General features: G+C 38.0%; 2 protein-coding genes across 2 annotated transcripts; both read right to left on the bottom strand.

Moving 5' to 3' along the window:
- Positions 1–1,076: 1,076 nt before the first annotated feature.
- LOC103443246 (uncharacterized) lies at positions 1,077–2,337 on the bottom strand. Its single transcript, XM_008382059.4, has 3 exons — positions 2,143–2,337; positions 1,989–2,042; positions 1,077–1,565 (listed from the first exon to the last, which is right to left on the bottom strand). Exons 1-3 carry the CDS (start codon positions 2,240–2,242, stop codon positions 1,345–1,347), a joined length of 375 nt encoding a protein of 124 aa, XP_008380281.3. The 5' UTR covers positions 2,243–2,337; the 3' UTR covers positions 1,077–1,344.
- A 2,485-nt stretch (positions 2,338–4,822) lies between these two features.
- Positions 4,823–20,730, bottom strand: LOC114827121 (uncharacterized). Its single transcript, XM_070804362.1, has 14 exons — positions 20,598–20,730; positions 19,976–20,046; positions 19,744–19,854; positions 18,867–18,923; positions 18,719–18,757; positions 18,471–18,596; positions 18,116–18,205; positions 17,828–17,974; positions 7,024–7,118; positions 6,720–6,925; positions 6,187–6,388; positions 5,823–6,111; positions 5,641–5,723; positions 4,823–5,456 (listed from the first exon to the last, which is right to left on the bottom strand). The coding sequence occupies exons 1-14, from the start codon at positions 20,728–20,730 to the stop codon at positions 5,294–5,296; spliced, it is 1,812 nt and encodes a 603-aa protein (XP_070660463.1). The 3' UTR covers positions 4,823–5,293.
- Positions 20,731–21,375: the final 645 nt, after the last annotated feature.

Below are 21,375 nucleotides of genomic sequence, written 5' to 3'. Positions count from 1 at the left end.
AGTCATATATAGTTTCGTTTTTATATTAGGAAAAGTAACAAAACTCTTTTCGATACAGTAACTACGATAAGATTAAATCATCCAGTAAAAACAAGCGAAAAAGCTCCAATCAACTCTTATGTCTAACAACATGTATTGATAGCGAAAAAGCTTCACATGTTGTCAGACATGTACTGATCTAACATATAAAAATATTTATATGAGAAAGGTTTTGCTAATTTCTTTATATTACAGAGATTTGGGCTAGAGTACTGAGTATCCAATTCTTTCAATCCTCCATTTATGAACTTGAGGTAGTGACTGTTATTGTTAGTGTTCTTCACATTTATATGGTGATAAACAACCGCTGTGAAATCTACTTTCCGGCAATCAAAATTAGTTTTTTCCAGACATAAGCCAGTAGTCCTTTTGTATGTATCACATGAGTTGGAATCGAAAGGAACTTCAAGGATTTTAGGTCTAGTGTATTTGTTCTTTAATTTTTAGAGCATTCAGGTTTATTTAGGTTTTTTTTTTTTTTTTGCTATAATTGATAGTTTTTATAAAAAATTACATTTATGAAATTGGAGGGTAAGTTTTGGCTATATATATATGATAAGAAATCGCAAACCTAATGGCAACATGACCTATTTATAATGTAAGTTAACCCTAAAAGCCCCTCAAATTCAAATAGGAAAGAAATTAAAAGCAACAAAATATTAAAAAGATCCTTAATTAATAGAATCTCGTTTCAAACATGGTGATTAGACTCCGACTGGGAGACAAGGACAGCGAAACAAGAAAATGAATTACAAGTAAATATATAGGAGACCACCAACGCTATATGCATACGGGGGCCGGGGGAGGGACTTGCAAACACATGCAACACATCTGAAGTAAGAGTACTCTTGCTTTCGCAGAAATTAATAAGCTGCAAACGAGCTCTTAGTGTGGTTAATTCATGCATGCATACATACATACATACATGCATGCATACATATATGTGAGTGTGTACAGCCTGATAATTAAGTATGTAGCATAATTATAATTAGTGCGAAGTAGCAAGAATGCTAAACAGAAAAGCAATTAAACCAAACTTAAGTCTTAAAGAAAATTTAATTAATTAAGCTGGGTCTTCATTTCATCAGTAGCATAAAGACTTCATTTCATCAGTGGCATAAAGAAGATCCATAAACCTCTCTGATCTGGTCCAACCAGAGGCCAAGAGTACTTAACTATGACTCTATGAGTGGATAATTAACTATATAAGTAGCTAGCATATGTAGTAGTTAAGTACGCGGAACTAAACTTTTAGTCTTAAACATATTAACTTTCACCATGAACTTGTAAGGGGTAAATCATCACTCAATCGTCATATCCATCATCGCCCAACATCTCGTCTGAAATCTCGTCCTCAGGTTCCTCATCGGCGGCCTCCTCCGGCAGTTCCTCATCGGCAGCCTCCTCTGGCGGTTCCTCATAAGCAGCCTCCTCTTGTGGTTCCTCATCAGCACTCTCCTCTGGTGGTTCCTCATCAATAGCATGCTCAGTTGTTTTCTCATCAACAGCCTCCTCCTCCTCAATCCCTAAGAACAACAAATAAGGTTTGGTAACAGCCCGGCTGAAAACGAAATAAACTTCACAACTTAACACGGCTGCCACCACCAGAAAAAGCTATAAAAAAAGAAAAAAAATATTTAAAATCCAAAACGCCTCATTCCAACTTTTGAAGAATATGATAAGAATCTCTCTATTTTATATAGGGGTTTAAGGAAAATAAAATAAAATAAAGCAAGAAACTAGAAACAGAAAGAAAAAGAAAAAGGTGCCAACTTTTTGGAGATCACACAACACTATATTAAAAAAAATTTGAACACATAGATCAGAAACCCCATGCATTAAAAATGACAACTTTGAAACAATTCCATAAACCTTCGGTTAAAAAAAAAAAACAATTCCATAAACAATTTGTTTCATTTTGGAATAAAAGATGGAAAACAAGATCTGACCTTTAGCTTTAGCTGCTTGATGAACACTACAGCTGCCACCATCACCAGAAGAAACTAAAAAAAAAAAACAAAAACAAAAAACACAAACATTAAAATCCCAAAAGGCTGAAAAGATGGAGAATTTTTGTGTTTTGAAATAGGATCCACTACTTACTTGAGAGTTTTTGAATTTTGCTTTCCCCTTCAGCTGATGAGAATATTGATTTTCTTTTCTCCCCATCAGCGGGAGGCTTGGGCGGTTCAGAAGAGCTCATCTTTTAGGGCAGATGAGAGAGGGGGCTATTTTTCAAGCGAATTGTGTGTGTCTGTGGGTGGGGCTGTGTCTGTGGGGAGTGGGGTGTGAAGCTGTGCTTTTTAATATCCTGGCACAACTGTAAAGAAAAACATGGGTCAGCCAATCAAACACGCGCGTACAAGTGTAACATAGCAAACTACTTTTGGCCAACTTTTTCTTATTATTTTTTTTACTTTTTAACTAAAATGGTTCCTAAGATTCGCATAACTCCTCACTTTGGTCTTTGAGATTTGAAATCAATAGAAGTGGTCCCTGAGTTTATCCACCGTTAATCATTTTGGTCATTCCTTGAAAAATCTTTATTAAATACAGATAAAATAATAAAAATATCCTCAATTTTTGTCAAATCATTTTGACCAATTATTTATTAAAATGAGGGTATTTTTGTCATTTGGTAACATAATTTTTCAAGAAAAGACCAAAATGATTGATGGAAGACAATTTCAACGACTACTTCTATTAATTTCAAATCTCATAGATCAAAGTGATGAGTTATGCAAATCTCAATGACCATTTTAGCTAAAAAGCCTTATTTTTTCAATGAAAGCATTTTTGTCAAGAGGAATGCTAAGAAGACTCCCACAAATGGGATTCTATATGAACCCTCCACCACCTTGTGTTTTTGACACAATTTTTGTGCCAATGTTATAAAATATTGTGCAATAAAATGTAAGGTGCAGAAAGTCCATGGAAAGTCTCATTACCATTTCTCATTGAGTAAACTCTAATTAATAAACCGACATAGATAAAAGGTTAAATACCCCCAAACATCTAAATTTTTAAGCATTCCAAATAACCACCTAATTTATGTATTATAATAGGACATTTACTAGTTTTAAATAGGGAACTTTAACGAAAAACACCCGGTACTGTTCACTTTAACGAAAAACCACATTTTTACACTAAAAAGTCAATCATGGTACTATTCACTTTACCCTTTATTTTGTCTTTATCATTAAAACTCAAAGTTTTCAAGCCCTTTTCATTAGTTTTCCTTTTTAAATAATGTCTTGGACAAATATGCTTATAGGTCAAGTTTGCGTTCACACACACATCATCTATGGAGCCTTGATTCCTCAAATCAACTTGTTTTAGCCATTAAAACCTATACTTGTTCGGCTAAAGCTGGCAGTTTTGAGCACTTCAAGCTCTCCGTTGGTGAGTGTAGGCAGAAAACATAATACGCCCTTCAATTTATTTGTCTGCGTCATGACTTAGCCTTTCTGATGATGTCAATGTGCAATTTTCAAAACAATATATATTTATTTAAAATATTTTTAAAGGCTTGAATCAATTTAGGATCAACCTTAAGAGCAACTCTAGCGTTGCAAAGGCTCCCTAGGGCAAGTCACTATTGAATAGCCTCCAGTGAACAGTAATTGTCTTTAATGAACAGTCTATCTTTTGCATCTCCACCCTTAAACTGAATAGCCATGGCAATATGCAATAAAATATTAGTATTTTTTATTTTATAAAATAATAAAAAAATTTATTTTATTTCAAATTTCGGATATGATTTTTAATTGGTCTCGTTGTACCACATTTCATTAAATAAGAAATTACAATCCAAAGTATTTGAGAAAATATAAAATCGCGGTGTAAGGTGGAAGATAATGATAAGTTATTTATTGAAAAATTAAATCTTTTTTTTAATTTTTAAAAAATTTTTTCGGATTTTTTTATCAATCGTTTACTTTTTTATTTTTTTAAAATTAATTTTTTGACATTTTTTTTATTAATTTTTAACATTTTTTATTAATTTTAAATGTGGTTGACGTTACCATGGCGTCAGCCATGCATTAGACAGTCCTCAAGCTCTCGGGCCACCAATTCGCGTTGGGCCTCTCACTTGGGCCTCCTCCCTCCCCAATCGCTTGCATGGGCTGGAGGTTGTTGCTGGGGCGTGTGGGTCTTCAAAGTCGCTTGTCCATCCGGCTCCAACATACGCTGCAGCTGCTCTAAAGATTGAGTAGTTATTGTGTACTTACAGCTAAATAAAACTTGAGTGCAAACACTACTGGGCTAACCCACATTTATAAAAAGAGTTCAACTTTTCTTATTAGTAGTACAAACACTACTGGGTTAAACCAACTTCAAAAGTATCACCTCATTCAATTTCACATCTTGTCCACTTTCCTTCTCAATGTTTAATTATTGTTGATTCCTCATATTCTTTTTCAAAAAATTATGAGTGATCTTCATCACAACTAAGTATATCATGTTTTTATGAGATGTGATCGATGCATCCAATCACAAATGATTTTCACTACGAAGCACAAATGATTTTTATTACAAAGCACAATGTTACCATATGAATGTAGACCGCTGATGCAAGAGAGGCCCACATTCAGCGCCGTCATGAACTTGCAAGAAACACTAATTTAGCACCATCAATTATAAACCGGCCATACGCAAGTTAAATAAAACCAGCCTTTATTTTGCATTTTCCGACTCTTAACTGTCCTCTATCAAAGGAAACCCCATAATAATATGTAGCTCCTCAAATCTACCAATAGAACCAATGAACCAAAATGCAAATCGGATTAGTTGATTTGAAAACTACAAGTGCATTTTCAGAACCAAACATGAAATAATTATCAAACTATCTCACAATATTGGTTAAAATGGGGTCCCCCAAAGCCCAAGCAAACAGCAAACGAAATGAAAAAAATAGCTCACTAGGCTTATGCAAACGGCCTTCGGCCTTGCAACTCCAGCTGGTTCATCAGAAGACAGAAGGATGATAACCGAAAATAGAGGGCGAAGATTCAAAGGAGCATCCTACATCAATGAAGAAACTCAACCTAGTCAGAAAATCAGTCACCGTGTTCTTCTCCATGCATATATGCTTCATTTCAAAATGCTTGAACTGGGAGATAATAGCCTTGCAATGACATTGGACAAGTGAGACCAGAGAACGAAGCTGACAAAATCTTCCGTCCTTACATCAATTTTTCAAATTCAGTAACACCTCAATACATAAAGAGATGCTATCATGAAAACACTTCCACTATATCTTCTGGTCTTCCAGTTCCGATGTTCTAACATCTTCGCTAACATTATCTGTAGGCGAGCAACGCATTTTTTTTCTACAGGGGCTTGTAGGAAGTATCAGCTTAACTGCTCTATAATCATCTTCCATATCACACATCTCCTCCTGTACTGCCGGGTTCCTGTTACAATTGATTACACCACGAATACTTAGCTTAGCTCCGAACGCAAATACTTAGCTTAGATGTAAACAAGAGAACAGTGATACATCAGACATAACCAGAAATGAAAACACTGACTGAATGTAACCAGTACGCTGAGTTACTTTGCAGGTTCAAACCAACTACTTTTGAGAGGAAAACATACCCACAAGCCCATAGAAAGACATTCTCCACAGTATTACGCCTTGATAGGACATTCGTATGCCAATCGGTCCACTCTCTATTTTCCTGACAAGAAAGCTTCTCATGTAAATATTTATTCCAATATATAAATATTAGAACCTCACAGAACAAGAAACATAAATACGAAGAAATAAAAGTACGAACCTGCAAATATGCCTGAATCTCGCTATTGTTGTTTCCCAGTTGAATGATTTTGTTGGATATACGCGTTAAATGTCCAATGTTCCCTAACCTGGGTGGGGATCTACCCTCATCAGGAACTGTCGGCCGTTTTGGATCAGCTCCTAAAGTGTAATTATTTTCTGCTGTAAGTATTTTTCCGACAAGATCACACTCACAAAGAAGATATTGTACAAGAGGAGCATTCTTGCTTTCTAAACATGATACTATTATGTTCTCTATGTGGTGATGGACAAAGTTGTTATATGGGTACCTGGAGAACAAAACGTGAGAAGTAAGACCTTGTATCAACACACTCTTTCTTGGACAAGAAAATTCTCAAGCTTACTTGAAAAACAAGTCTAAAATTCTTTGAATTGCTCCGAGACGAATCAATTCCTTCTCAACAGTTTCACCACCCACACTCAGTAATACTGCAACGAACTCTACAATCTTTAAACGATGTTGTCCAAGAGGTGGCTGTAACTTGCCATATGTAGTTAGCAACACATTGTCCGCCGTTGAAACATCCAAAAGCTTCAGCAAATCACCTGTATCATAGCATGCTTTGCAGCATCAATTTTTGACCAATCCAAAATTATCTACACGACCTATTGTTACACAGAAGAACAAAGGATTGGACAAGTCCAAAATTGGGCAGAATCCTATGGATAATACAAAACTGGACTACAACTCAACTAAATACAACGGGAGCCTCATTACATTACAGGTTTTTGTTTAATCCCATGTGGAGTCAAGGAAAGATCAGAGCGCACTAATTTAAAATTAAAACAGAAAACATAACGCAAGTAGTCGTGAGCACCAACCTAACTGAATGCAAGTACCACGTACCAAATGACCAAACTAAGGACTTAACCTTACCTAGGATCTCCAGCATGCCAACAACAGTCTCGGAATTAGCAGTATCTACCGACCCATAAGTAATTTGAAGTCCACCGAAATTCTCATATGTTCTCGAATTTAGCCTCGTAGGGTCTAACATATACAAGCACACTGACAATAAGTTAATAAGAACATATTGCGGTCGTGAGTCCTCCAAAGCATGCCGGAACAATCTTCTCATAAAACTGCGTAGAATGTGCACAAAATGAACTCACTGCAGAATCTTAGAGCAGAAATGAAAGCAACATCAATTTATCGTAAATGTAAGAAGGCATAATGCTACCTTGGGCTAGATATTTTAGTAGCAAGTCCAGGTGGAGCGAACCTTGCTACAGCACAAAGTGTCTCTGCTGTATTAGCATGCACTTCCGGAGAATTCTGTAGAAAACATGCTCATAAAAACTTGCTCATTAACAGCAAACAAGCCATCCTTATTGAGACTGTTGGAATTAAATAGAATTCAGTTTTGTTCAAGTGTTTAAGAAGAAAGAAATCAATAGAAAAGTGTATGTCTAGTCTCATAAGACAAGTGTATGCTTTAGATCTTTGTTTTGAATCAAGGGCTGAGATTGCTCTAGATTAGCTTGTAAGGAAATATCCTTAGTTGATATTTATTGAAATATCTGTGATTACTTCACAGATAAGAAACCTTTCACATTCCCCCCCGATTCTGTGTTCTCTGCCTTCATTTTCTTGTCTGCCTCCAGGAACCAAAACTAACTCACCAGAATTTATCATGGCCTCAGAGCATAGGTTCTGATCAAATTCAGGACTGGGCGTTTTGTGTGTGTGTGCTTCGTATCTCTGAAAAGAAAAGGGGGAAAAACATACCCGGATCGTGAAAATCTCATATGTTCTTACAAAGCCTCACATGGTTACTTCGAGCAGTGGAGGAGATCTGAGGGCTCCTATTTTCAATGGGATCAACTACGATTTTTGGTCCATCAAGATGAAGACCATATTCAAATCACATGATCTCTGGACTTTGGTGGACAAGGGTTATGAAACTGCAGAAAATGAAGATGATTCTAGCGATGAAGATCAACAGTCTGTGAGGAAGATAGCAATGAAAGTTAATGAAACCAGAGATGCAAAAGCTCTTGGTATCATTCAAGGGGCAGTGTCTGATGAGATCTTTCCTCGAATCTCAAACTTTGAAACCTCCAAGACTGCATGGGATGTTCTTCAACAAGAATTTCGTGGTGACAAAAAGGTTAGGTCTGTCAAACTACAATGTTTAAGAAGAGATTTTGAGTATACTAGGATGAATGATGGTGAAGCTCTATCTGTTTATTTAACAAGATTGACTGATATTGTGAATCAAATGAAAACTCTTGGTGAAGAACTGACAAATCAAAGATTAGTGCAAAAGATACTTATTAGCTTGCCTAAATCTTATGATTCCATCGCATCTATTATAGAAGAAACTAAAGACCTTGACTCCATTGAGGTTCAAGAAGTGATTGGTACATTGAAAGGCTATGAGCAGAGGTTAAATATGCATTCTGAAAACTTAGCTGAAAAGGCCTTTACTAGCCTAAGTGTGACTGAGAGAGATAGCAGTTACAGGGGTCAGGGGAGCAACTCAAATCAAAAGAAATTATGGAAAGGCAAAGGGAAGAAATGGGACAACAACCATACTTCACAATCAAAATCAGAATCTAGCAGTGAGTCTACCAAAACCAAGTGTAAAATCTGTGACAAATTACACTATGGTGTTTGCTGGTTCAAGGGAAAACCCAAATGCACCAAGTGTGACAGATTTGGCCATCTAGCAAAAGATTGTAATCCAAGAAGGAACCAAGTTGTCAACTATGCACATAGAGCAGAAGAAGAGGAAGTAAATGTCTTTTATGCTTGTAGTGTTGCAAAAACTGAAAACAAGAGAGGAATCTGGTATATTGACAATGGATGCAATAATCACATGACTGCATATGAATCCTTGCTGATCAACATTGACAGAAGCTTCAATTGCAGAGTTAAAATGGGGAATGGACAACTAGTGGAAGCTACTGGAAAAGGAACTCTTGTTCTAGAGACAAAGGGTGGAAGAAGATTCATCAAGGATGTAATACTTGTACCAGGTCTTGATGAGAATCTCCTTAGTGTGGGACAGATGATTGCTCATGGTTACTTCTTACTTTTTGGAGACAATATGGTGGAGATCTTTGATGACAGAAGCCTCCAAAACTTGGTAACACAAGTTGGCATGACAGAAAACAAAAGCTTTCCACTTATGCTAGATTACAATGATTCAATTGCCCTAAAAGCAAGTGTTGCAGAAACCTCTTGGTTATGGCATAAGAGGTTCGGACATCTCAACTTTCACAGTTTAAAGAGATTGGAGAAACTACAAATGGTGACTGGTCTTCCTGAGTTACAAGAGACTAAAGAACCGTGTGAAGGTTGCATATTGGGGAAGCATCACAGGGACTCTTTTGAAACTGGAAGTGCATGGAGAGCAAGTCAACCTCTAGAACTCATACACACAGATGTGTGTGGTCCAATGAAGACACCTACACTCAGTGGGAACAGATATTTTCTGCTATTCATTGATGACTGCACCAGGATGGTTTGGGTATATCTTATGAGAAACAAGAGTGAAGTCTTTTCAATCTTCAAGAAATTCAAAATGATGGTTGAACTTCAGAGTGGTCTCAAGATCAAAAGACTAAGAAGCGACAGAGGTGGTGAATTCACTTCACTTGAGTTCCAAGAATTCTGTGAAGGAGCAGGATTGCAGAAGCAATTGACAGTGGCCTACACACCACAACAGAATGGTGTGGCTGAGAGGAAGAACAGGACCGTGGTTGAAATGACCAAGTCAATGCTCCATGATAAGAAAATGCCACTTTCTTTTTGGGGTGAAGCTGTCAATACATCTGTGTATCTCCTAAACAGGTGTCCAACTAAAGCACTTGAGAAGAAAACACCGTTTGAGGCATTTAGTGGCAGAAAACCAAGTGTGAAGCACTTGAAGGTGTTCGGATCAATCTGCTATGCACAGATACCATCTCAACTACGACACAAGCTTGAGATCAATAGTGTCAAGTGTGTCCTTGTAGGTTATGGAAGCTGTGAAAAGGGCTATAGGCTCTACAATATTGAGTCACGCAAAGTGATTCTCTCAAGGGATGTGGTGTTCAAGGAGAATGAAGCATGGAATTGGGAAACCAATAACATAGACACTATCTCATTTCCACTAGCAATGGAAGAAGCACAAGCTGAAGTGCAAAATGTGAATGAACCTGTTATACAAGATGAGAGTCAAACTGACTTTTCAACTCCAACACAAGGATCTCAGTCCTCTACTTCAAATGCAGAAGGACAAGAATTACAGGATTCCTCCCCTGAAACAACTCCAGTGAGAATGAGGAGTTTAAATGAGATCTATGCAGTGTGTAACTATTGTGTTGTTGAACCAGAGAGTTTTGAAGAAGCTGAGAAGGATCAATCCTGGCAGAAAGCAATGAGTGAAGAAATTGCCATGATTGAGAAAAACTCTACTTGGAAATTGGTAAATAGACCGAGTGATAAACCTGTGATAGGTGTGAAATGGATTTACAAGATCAAACTGAATTTGGATGGATCAATACAGAAGAACAAAGCAAGATTAGTTGCCAAGGGCTACTCACAACAACCTGGGGTAGATTTCAATGAAACCTTTGCCCCAGTGGCAAGGTTAGACACCATTAGAACCTTGATTGCTCTTGCTGCCCAAAAGGGATGGAAACTTCACCAGTTAGATGTCAAATCAGCTTTTCTAAATGGCATTTTGGAGGAAGAAGTGTATGTGGATCAACCACAAGGATTTGAAGTGCCAAATAAAGAGGATAAGGTCTACAAGTTAAACAAAGCACTGTATGGACTCAAACAAGCCCCCAGGGCTTGGTACAGTGAGATAGACTCCTATTTCAGCAAGAGTGGATTTAACAAAAGTCCTAGTGAAGCTACATTATATACAAAAACTGGTGAGAACTCTGAGATGCTTATTGTGTCTATATATGTTGATGATGTGGTCTTTACTGGTAATTGTGAAGAAATGATTGAAGAATTTAGAAGGGAAATGATGAGACAATATGAGATGTCGGATCTTGGCTTGTTGCATCACTTCTTGGGAATTGGAGTAATACAAGAAGCTACTGGGATTTTCATACATCAGCAGAAGTATGCACAATCACTGCTTGAAAGATTCAATCTGAAAGGTTGCAAATCTGTGGCAACACCATTGATCACGAATGAGAAACTTTGTAAAGTGGATGGTTCTGAATCTGCTGATGAATGCTTATACCGAAGGATGGTTGGAAGTCTGCTTTATTTGACTGCTACAAGACCTGACATTATGTATGCAGCCAGTCTCTTATCAAGGTTTATGCATAATCCCACGAGAATTCACATGGGAACTGCTAAGAGAGTACTAAGGTATATCTCAGGGACCTTGGACTATGGAATCAAATATGAAAAGGGAGAAAAAGCAATTCTGGTAGGCTTCTGTGACAGTGATTGGGGTGGCAGTGAAGATGACATGAGAAGTACCTCAGGATATGCATTTACATTCGGTTCAGGGATATTTTCTTGGGCTTCTGTCAAGCAACAAAGTGTTGCATTGTCTACGGCTGAAGCAGAGTATGTGAGTGCTGCAATGGCTACCTCCCAAGCTATATGGTTGAGGTTTGTGTTAAAGGATTTTGGTGAAATGCAAGTGGATGCTTCACCACTTATGTGTGACAACACATCAGCAATAGCTATGACCAAGAATCCTATTTTTCATCAGAAACCAAGCATATCAAAAGGAAGTTTCACTTCATAAGGGAAGCCTTGCAGGAGAATACCATTGAACTGATCTACTGCAAATCACAGGATCAAATGGCCGACATCTTCACCAAAGCTCTACCGAGGGAAAGGTTTGTCTATCTCAGAGGAATGCTTGGGATCAAAACCAGAATTCATTTAAAGGGGAGTGTTGGAATTAAATAGAATTCAGTTTTGTTCAAGTGTTTAAGAAGAAAGAAATCAATAGAAAAGTGTATGTCTAGTCTCATAAGACAAGTGTATGCTTTAGATCTTTGTTTTAAATCAAGGGCTGAGATTGCTCTAGATTAGCTTGTAAGGAAATATCCTAAGTTGATATTTATTGAAATATCTGTGATTACTTCACAGATAAGAAACCTTTCACATTCCCCCCCCCCCCCGATTCTGTGTTCTCTGCCTTCATTTTCTTGTCTGCCTCCAGGAACCAAAACTAACTCACCAGAATTTATCAGAGACTGGCAATACTTTTAAACATAAAAGGGATACCAAAATGGAAATATTGGGATACCAAAATGGAAATATTGATATTTCCAGCACACTAATCATGGTTTTAACCCTATAAGTTGTTGTGCTAGGACAGCACCAAACCTTATGGAACCAACTCAAGCTAACCCACAGGAAATTTATCAAATGAAAATGCAAGAACAAAATATTAAAGACACCAAGATTTTAACGAGGTTCCTCAACAGTCAGTGTAACTGGAGTACGTCCTCGGAGCAGTAGGAGCTCACCCAATAATCCACTATCAACCAAATGGGAGTTTACAAAGTGTTGGCAATCTCACAACCCAAATAACCCAATACACCCAATAACTCTCACTCACCAAAGAAACAAATAGAGAGAGAAATATAGTGAATAATTTCCTCTCTATACAAAACTCAAAACTAATATACAAATACAACTTTGATTGAGTGAGTACCAACAAAGAAAGAAATCACCTTTCTTTCTTCTCTTTCTGCTCTCAGTTTTCTGCTCTCTGCAGCTCTCTTTGCTCTCTCAAAGATGGACTACAAACCAGAAAATGGTGCACACACCTACCTCTCTCTTTCTCACTTCCGTATGCTAACATTCATCCATCATCATCACCCAATAAAAAATTCAAAAACATCATCATGACCATCAACTTTTCTTTTCAACAAACATAATCATGATGCCTCCTCATCATGATGTCTTTCACCTTTTTTTAATTTGGTTTGTTTATTAGCCGAAAGTTGTTTTGGACACTTGTGGCCATTAATTCAACAATCTCCACCTTGGCCAAGTTCCGAAAACGCCATGATAAGCCAACCAACACAATTAGCACACAACATCACTCCCGAACACTAGCAAGAGAACAACTCATGCCGAGCCAAATGCTCCAAAACTCCTACTGCTCAACGCCTTCTTTATATAGGCATAATGTGAGCCAAGTTCAAACAGTGAACAAACTTGGCTACACCAGCAACCTTAGTCAACATATCAGCGGGGTTGTCTTTAGTTGGAATCTTCTGGAGAATGATTTCCCCTTCACCAACAATTTCACGAACAAAGTGATAACGCACATCTATGTGCTTGGTCCTCGCATGATGAACCTGATACTTAGCCAAATAAATGGCACTCTGACTATCACAATGTACCTCCACCTGCTTCTGATCAACCCCCAAATCTCTAATCAGCCCATGTATCCAAATGGCCTCCTTTATAGCTTCAGCAACTGCCATATATTCAGCCTCTGTAGTAGACAAGGCAACAGACGACTGCAAAATGGACCTCCAACAAACTGGTCCTTTAGCCATAGTAAACACATAGCCTGTAGTAGACTTCCTTCCATCCAGATCACCTGCATAATCTGAATCAACATAACCAACTGCAAAATGACCAATACCAGAGTCATCTCTCTCAAAGCATAAACCAACATCTCGAGTACCATGGAGATATCTCAATATCCACTTAGCTGCTTGCCAGTGCTCTTTACCTGGATTATGCATATATCGACTCACCATGCCAACTGCATGAGCAATATCCGGTCTAGAGCATACCATTGCATACATCAAACTACCAACCAAATTTGCATATGGTATATTTTTCATTTGCAGCTTCTCTTTATCATTTTTAGGACATTGTAGAGAACTCAATTTAAAATGAGGAGCCAAAGGGGTACTAACCGGTTTGGTTGAATCATGAACTCCAAACTTCCGAATCAACTTCTCAAGGTATTGTCTTTGATTCAAATTGACCAAACCCTTCTCTCTATCTCTAGTGATCTCCATGCCAAGGATCTTCTTCGCTTCACCAAGATCCTTCATCTCAAACACATTCTTCATTTGCTTCTTCAATTTTTCAATCTCTTCAACATTTTTTGAGGCAATCAACATATCATCAACATATATCAACAAATAAATGAAAGACCCATCTTGCAACTTCTTGAAGTACACACAATGATCATATTGACTTCTAGAATAATTTTGGCCTCTCATAAATTTATCAAACCTCAAATACCATTGCCTTGGAGATTGCTTCAAGCCATAAAGTGATTTCTTCAATTTGCAAAACAAATTTTCCTTCCCTTTCACTATATACCCATCCGGTTGACACATATAAATCTCTTCATTCAAATCACCATGTAGGAAAGCCGTCTTCACATCAAGTTGCACAAGCTCAAGATCATATTGTGCAACAAGAGCTAACATAATACGAATTGAGGAGTGCTTCACAACTGGAGAAAATATTTCATTGTAGTCAATGCCCTCCTTTTGTGCATACCCTTTAGCAACTAATCTTGCTTTAAATCTCACATTGCTTTTCTCATCAGCATCTTCCTTTTTGGCATACACCCATTTGCAACCGATAGCTTTCTTGCCCTTAGGCAATTTAGCTAACTCCCAAGTCTTGTTCTTCAAGAGAGAATTCATCTCATCACCCATGGCATTGCACCACCTCTTCTTCTCTTCACTCTCAATGGCTTCCTCGAAATTAGATGGAATATCATCAGTGATAATAGGAAGAGCAAAAGAAACATAGTCACTATACCGAGCTGGCTTGGTAATTTGTCTCTTTCCTCTGTTTTTGGCAATAGACTCTTGAGGTGAAACTTGCTTTTCAACTTGAATAGAATCTTCAAGTTCAACTTCTTCAACATCCTCATGGTCTCCCACTTCTTCACTTGTAGTGGCTTCGACATCAGCGGAAATAGGATTTGAAGTACCAGAGGCAACTTTCTCAAGCTCCACCTGTTGGACATCTTTCACATTCTTCTCAGAGACTTTGTACATACTTTCTTCATCAAATGTCACATCTCTGCTGATTACAAGTTTTTTCATCTCTGGACACCACAACCTGTAACCTTTGACACCACTACTAAAACCAAGAAAGATAGCCTTTTTGGCTCTAGGATCAAGTTTATTTTCAGTCACATGAAAATAAGCAGGTGAACCAAAAATACGGATATAGTCATAATCAGAAGAAGGTTTTCCAGTCCATACCTCCATTGGTGTCTTACCCTGAATAACAGCTGAGGGTAATCGGTTGATGATGTGACATGCATAATTAACTGCTTCTGCCCAAAATGACTTGCTTAAACCCGACTGAGACAACATACATCTAACCTTCTCAAGCAAGGTTCGATTCAATCTTTCTGCAACTCCATTTTGTTGTGGAGTTCCCCGAACACTAAAATGTCTCACAATTCCTTCCTCTTTGCAAACTTTAAAGAAAGGATCGGATGTGTATTCACCACCATTATCCGATCTCAAAATCTTAATCTTTCTCCCAGTCTGGTTCTCAACCATTTTCTTCCAACCCAAGAAAATGCTTAACACCTCACTCTTATGCTTCATAGTGTAGACCCAAGACCTTCTTGAATAATCATCAACAAAGGTCACGAACCAATGTCTACCACTCAAAGAGGGAGTCTTTGTAGGACCCCAAACATCCGAATGCACATAATCAAGAATGCCCTTCGTCTGATGTACAGCAGTACCAAACTTCACTCTAGTTTGCTTCCCCAAGACACAATGCTCACAGAAATCAAACTTACAAGTCGTGGCACCTTTTAGAAGACCTTGTTTCACAAGCCCTTGTAGAGCTTTCTCACCGGCATGGCCTAATCTCATATGCCACAATCTAGTAGTATCTGAATCAGATGTGCCCATATTTTCAGAGACTACAAATGCTTCACCTGTCACAGTGCTTCCCTGCAATAAATACAAATGGCCACATCTAGGAGCTTTCATCACAACAAGTGCACCATAAGTAACTTTCAATGTCTGTCCATCTGAATGAAACCTGAAACCCTTGGATTCCAAAGTACCCAAAGAAATAAGATTTTTCTTCAAATTCGGTACATACCGAACACCTGTCAACTCTTTAACCATGCCATCATGCAACTTCAAACGAACTGTACCAATCCCTTTTGTTGTGCAAGGATTGTCATCTCCCATGAACACAACGCCACCATCAAACTCTTTCAAGCTTGAAAACCAATCCTTGTGAGGAGTCATATGATGAGTACAACCCGTATCCAACACCCACTTAGTAGCACAATCAAATGATGAGGAAGTGGTTAAAGCAAAATCAGAAAAATCTGTTTCAACCTCAGCAACATTAGCTTCAGAACTTTCTTTGCCTTTGGTCTTCAATTTTGGACAATCTTTCTTCCAATGGCCCTTATTACGACAAAAGGCACATTCATCCCTTTCCAAAGGCATTTGACACATCTTCAAATTTCACAGTCTCGACCTAGAGGAAACTCTAAAGGTAGAAAACCTTTGACACATCTTCAAATGCCTTGATGAATTATGAAATGAGGTACTATCATGATTTTTATCTCTATGCCTCATTTCATAATTCATCAAGGCATTTGACACATCTTCAAATTTCACAGTTTCTTTACCATGCATAATAGTGGTAACAAAATGCTCGTAAGAGTCCGGCAAGGAATTCAACAATATTAAGGCCTTATCTTCATCCTTAATATCCTCATCTAAATTTAACAAGTCGGCAATCAACTTATTAAAAGCATCAAGGTGTCTAATCATTTTTGTACCTTCTTTGTATTGGAAGCGGTAGAGCTTTTTCTTCAAGTGTAGCCGGTTCTCTGCACTCTTCGTCATATACTTGTCTTCCAATTTTTGCCACAACACACTTGCTACCGTCTCCCGCATCACAAAATACTTCTGAGTTTTTGCAAGGCACAACCGAATTGAAGAGCAAGCCCACAAATTTAATTTCTCCCATTCCGGCTTCGACATAGCTTCCGGCTTCTCTCCCAAAGCGGTAAGTAGATCTTGTTGAGCCAACACATCTTTGACCTCACATTGCCACATCCCAAAGTTGTTTGTGCCATCAAACTTTTCCACTTCGAACTTTGCATTTTGCACCGTAGTTCTTGCAAACCCGGAGGTGCTTCCAAAAGGATTTTCATCTTGCCCGTCTGACATCTTTGGCAACTAGACAGTACCCAAGAGCAACTAGTGCTCTGATACCAATTGTTGTGCTAGGACAGCACCAAACCTTATGGAACCAACTCAAGCTAACCCACAGGAAATTTATCAAATGAAAATGCAAGAACAAAATATTAAAGACACCAAGATTTTAACGAGGTTCCTCAACAGTCAGTGTAACTGGAGTACGTCCTCGGAGCAGTAGGAGCTCACCCAATAATCCACTATCAACCAAATGGGAGTTTACAAAGTGTTGGCAATCTCACAACCCAAATAACCCAATACACCCAATAACTCTCACTCACCAAAGAAACAAATAGAGAGAGAAATATAGTGAATAATTTCCTCTCTATACAAAACTCAAAGCTAATATACAAATACAACTTTGATTGAGTGAGTACCAACAAAGAAAGAAATCACCTTTCTTTCTTCTCTTTCTGCTCTCAGTTTTCTGCTCTCTGCAGCTCTCTTTGCTCTCTCAAAGATGGACTACAAACCAGAAAATGGTGCACACAACTACCTCTCTCTTTCTCACTTCCGTATGCTAACATTCATCCATCATCATCACCCAATAAAAAATTCAAAAACATCATCATGACCATCAACTTTTCTTTTCAACAAACATAATCATGATGCCTCCTCATCATGATGTCTTTCACCTTTTTTTAATTTGGTTTGTTTATTAGCCGAAAGTTGTTTTGGACACTTGTGGCCATTAATTCAACATAAGTTATACACGAGCTAGCTCTCAGTGAAAAAATGTTTAGCGCATAGCGCGCACTTACGGGGAAAAAACTAAGAAGCCTATTCGGTTGCATTAATATAGCTTAAATGTAAAATTAATTAATTGCTTACCCAAGAGCTGAACTTTTCTGCTATTTTCTCCAGCACATCTGTATCTTGTATCATCTCTAGCACATCTCTAAAATGTCCCTGATGCAGTGCCTCAGAAAACTTTTTATGTGCGTGTTCACAGCAAATCAATTGGGTTTTCACGAGTTCCTGTTGACAACAACCAATTCGAAGCATGTCAATATCTAAAAGCTCAAGAAGTTGCCTCTTATATTAGAAGTAACAATCAAAAGCTCTAGATCCTAATCACTGTTGTAAAATGTTAAAAAGTAGGAACTCCAGAAGTATTACCAGTAGGGATGAACAAAGGTAACGACCAACATCAATGCTAGGTCTAATTCCAATTTGGTAAAATGGGTTATCGACAGTAATTTTATCAGCCTGCATGCCCACAAGAGGAGAGCACATGTGATCAGCAATACCTTAGGAAGCAAATAACTTCTTTAAACTGAGAAAGAATGCCACATATATGGTGTCATGTTCTCTTGCCGGACTGTTTCACATAATGACATTATAAGACTGAATCTGGACCGTGCATTTAAACAAAGATCAACAGCGTTGATGGTCTATTCACTGGAAACATAATGTTGCCACACTGGTGACAGAAGAACATAATTCAGAAACACACAGCCTTGAGAATATTCACCACTTTACGTCTCCTTTCAAGCCAGATAAGGGATGCAGGGGACGTTCCATTCTGAAAGCAATCGTCCACAATCCTCTTGACTACCTGTAATCCTTCAGATGAACCAGTAGCGGGAACACTGAACCCCTAGTTTACAGGTAAATCAAAAATCATCAAATCTATAATTCATACCTCATCTGGATGTCGGAACACTAGAAAAACAACTATGCAATGGGACCAACGAAATCAAAAGGAACGGTAACACTTACAGAAACAATAACATAACAGCCCGTCACCTTGCAAAGTGCCTGAGTCCCAATCATAACGTCAAAAATTAGAAAATCAGGCAGAACAAAGAATTAATTTTCTTTTAGTGGGAAGATCAGTAAAGCACAGAATCTATATCTCTTTATGCACCTTTAAAGTGGATTTCTCTGGACCTATGAGACGTCCACGCCGTTTATAGAAATTCTCCTGTGCACAATTGTAGAGATATTAGAACAAGGGAAACTAAATTTGCATAGCCCTCTCCATCAAGTAGGTGATGGAACACCCAAAGGCTCATATTCCTGATATTGTCCTCACTTTCCTTATTCACTAGACCTAGGTCGTAAACAAAATCTATACTTTTCTAACATCATACAAAAGTTATATGGTCTAATCACCGGGTTAAATGGCTGAGACTAAGAGGTCCCAGCTACAAGTAAGGAGAAGGGGAATTTACGAGATACCCACCATGTCAATCCCGTATTTTTTGGGCCCAATCATGATCATAGTGTATTTCCTTTCGTCATTTAGTACTTTTATTGCCTGAAATCAAAATCTTGAGCACTCAAATGAGAAACTTATAGAGGATAGCTCAAACAAAGACCAGTACCATGAAAAAAGAAATGCTTGGAGTTTTCAAGCAAGAAAGAAAAATCAGTGTAAATATACATCATATCTTAGATTCTTAACTAAAGGTAGATAAATCAGAATCTTAAATTTTCATTCAAATGTAAAATTGTTCTGATATAAAGCTATAGATGTATATAGGACGATAATCATAAGCGGGACCCCACTCCATGAACAGAGAAGCAGGATCCCTCTAAAAAAATGGGGTTCCTATCCTATCTATATACAGTATTACATACACACACATATTCTTGGGATGTTGTTGCCTTTAAAGAGAAAAAACAACATTGCATGGAAAGAACAAAGCTAAACCTTACGAACTACTTCAAGTCATTTGAACACAAAGACCAATCATAAGTTGCATATAACAAAACAATCACAAAGAATCTGGCATTTGTACCAGACGTGCAGGAAAATTTCTTGCCAAAAGGCGAGTAAGACCCTTAGCCTTGTCAAGAACTTTTGGGTCTCTAGTCTTTTCAGTAGTAGAGACTCTCATGCAATCATCAACCTGGCCATAAGTTGAAATAAAATCTCATCAATCCAGATACGCAGTCGAGAACACAAATATTGATAACCGATGTACAAACTCAACATAAGACTTTCCGTAAACAACATTTATTATGACATACCAGTTCACCTGACATGTCATGCTCTAGTAGAGCAGATTCTACCACCGGCCAAACCTTTGTTATATTATTTTCTGCACATAACAAGGCAAAGGCAGACAGAGAGATGAAACAGTTTAGTTCACTGCTACAGTGGTAACCTAAGATTTAGCCAATACAATTTGAAATAGTTTTAAGCCCTTTCGTTTCTATTAAAATTGGATGGTTTCAGTTTTCACCATCCACCAGAGGCCATCCGAGTGCCTCAGACATACCAAAAAAGCATTACATGTATGCGTTAGATATTCTGTGGACGTATATAGATAGTAAATTTAATATACATGCCTGATCCACGGTACGCCCATATATGAAACTCCCATTTTACCCTAACCTTATTTCTTTTATCCGATCGAAGACTCGATCACCATACAGATACCAAATTGGGTAACACTAACAGTTTCTCCTCAAAAGAACTTAGTCAACAATTCCCTAGATTCTAGAAACCAAATATATAACCTATTACGTGTTTGTCAAGCAACCAAGTAGAAGCACCAAAAAGCTGTGCGCTTTGAAAAGAATCAGCCAAACAAACAAAGTAGAAAAGGAACAGGAGAGAACGTACTAAAAATTTTCGGGACGGGCGTACGGAAAAATCTGAGCCTTTTCTTTTTTGTTGGAAGGGATTCAAGCAAGCCGTCCTCTCCCTTTGACGAAGGGCCAAAATCCACCATCTTCCACTCCTCCTGCTGTGGGACGACGCCGTTTTCGTTTTTTTCCATCCTCACTCAGACTACGTTGTCGTTTTTGGGTATCAGCGAACGTCAGAGAAATTGGACGGTTGGGGAAGACGACGCAGATTTTCAGTTACTAAATTATATTTTATTTAGGATAAAAATAATAAAAAAGAAACAAGCCCAACCTCACGCAGCCGGATATATGACAAGGGATATCGATCAAAATTCTCACGCTAGAATCCACTACCAAATAAGCTGAAGTCGCCAGCAATTCGGAATTCACCAAAAAATAGAGAAGACTTCAAAATTTTATCGATAACAATATGAATTTTTTGCAAACTTAACGCCAATATGACCTATTTATAGTGGAACTTAACCCTAGAAACCATATAGGTTCAAATAGGCAAGAAATTAAACAAATAACAAAATATCAAAAAGATTCTAATTTAAATATTAGAATCTCGTTTTAAACATGGTAAACGACATAATTATTAGACTCTGCGCCCTGAGTGTGCATGCTTGTTGCCAGACTTTGGTTCTTTGCCAGAGATTTATTCACGGTGATCGGTTTCTCGGATTTAGAATTAGGTGTCGGACGAGGGTGATGGTGAGGGAGATGAGAAGGAAGAAGAAGACGTGAGGGTAACAAAGAGGGCACAGCAGTCCGAATGGGGCTACAAAGGATTTTCT

The sequence above is a fragment of the Malus domestica genome, chromosome 09 (genome assembly GCF_042453785.1).
Source record: "Malus domestica chromosome 09, GDT2T_hap1".
NCBI lineage: Eukaryota > Viridiplantae > Streptophyta > Magnoliopsida > Rosales > Rosaceae > Malus > Malus domestica.
This window is presented reverse-complemented; position numbering and strand designations above follow the sequence as displayed.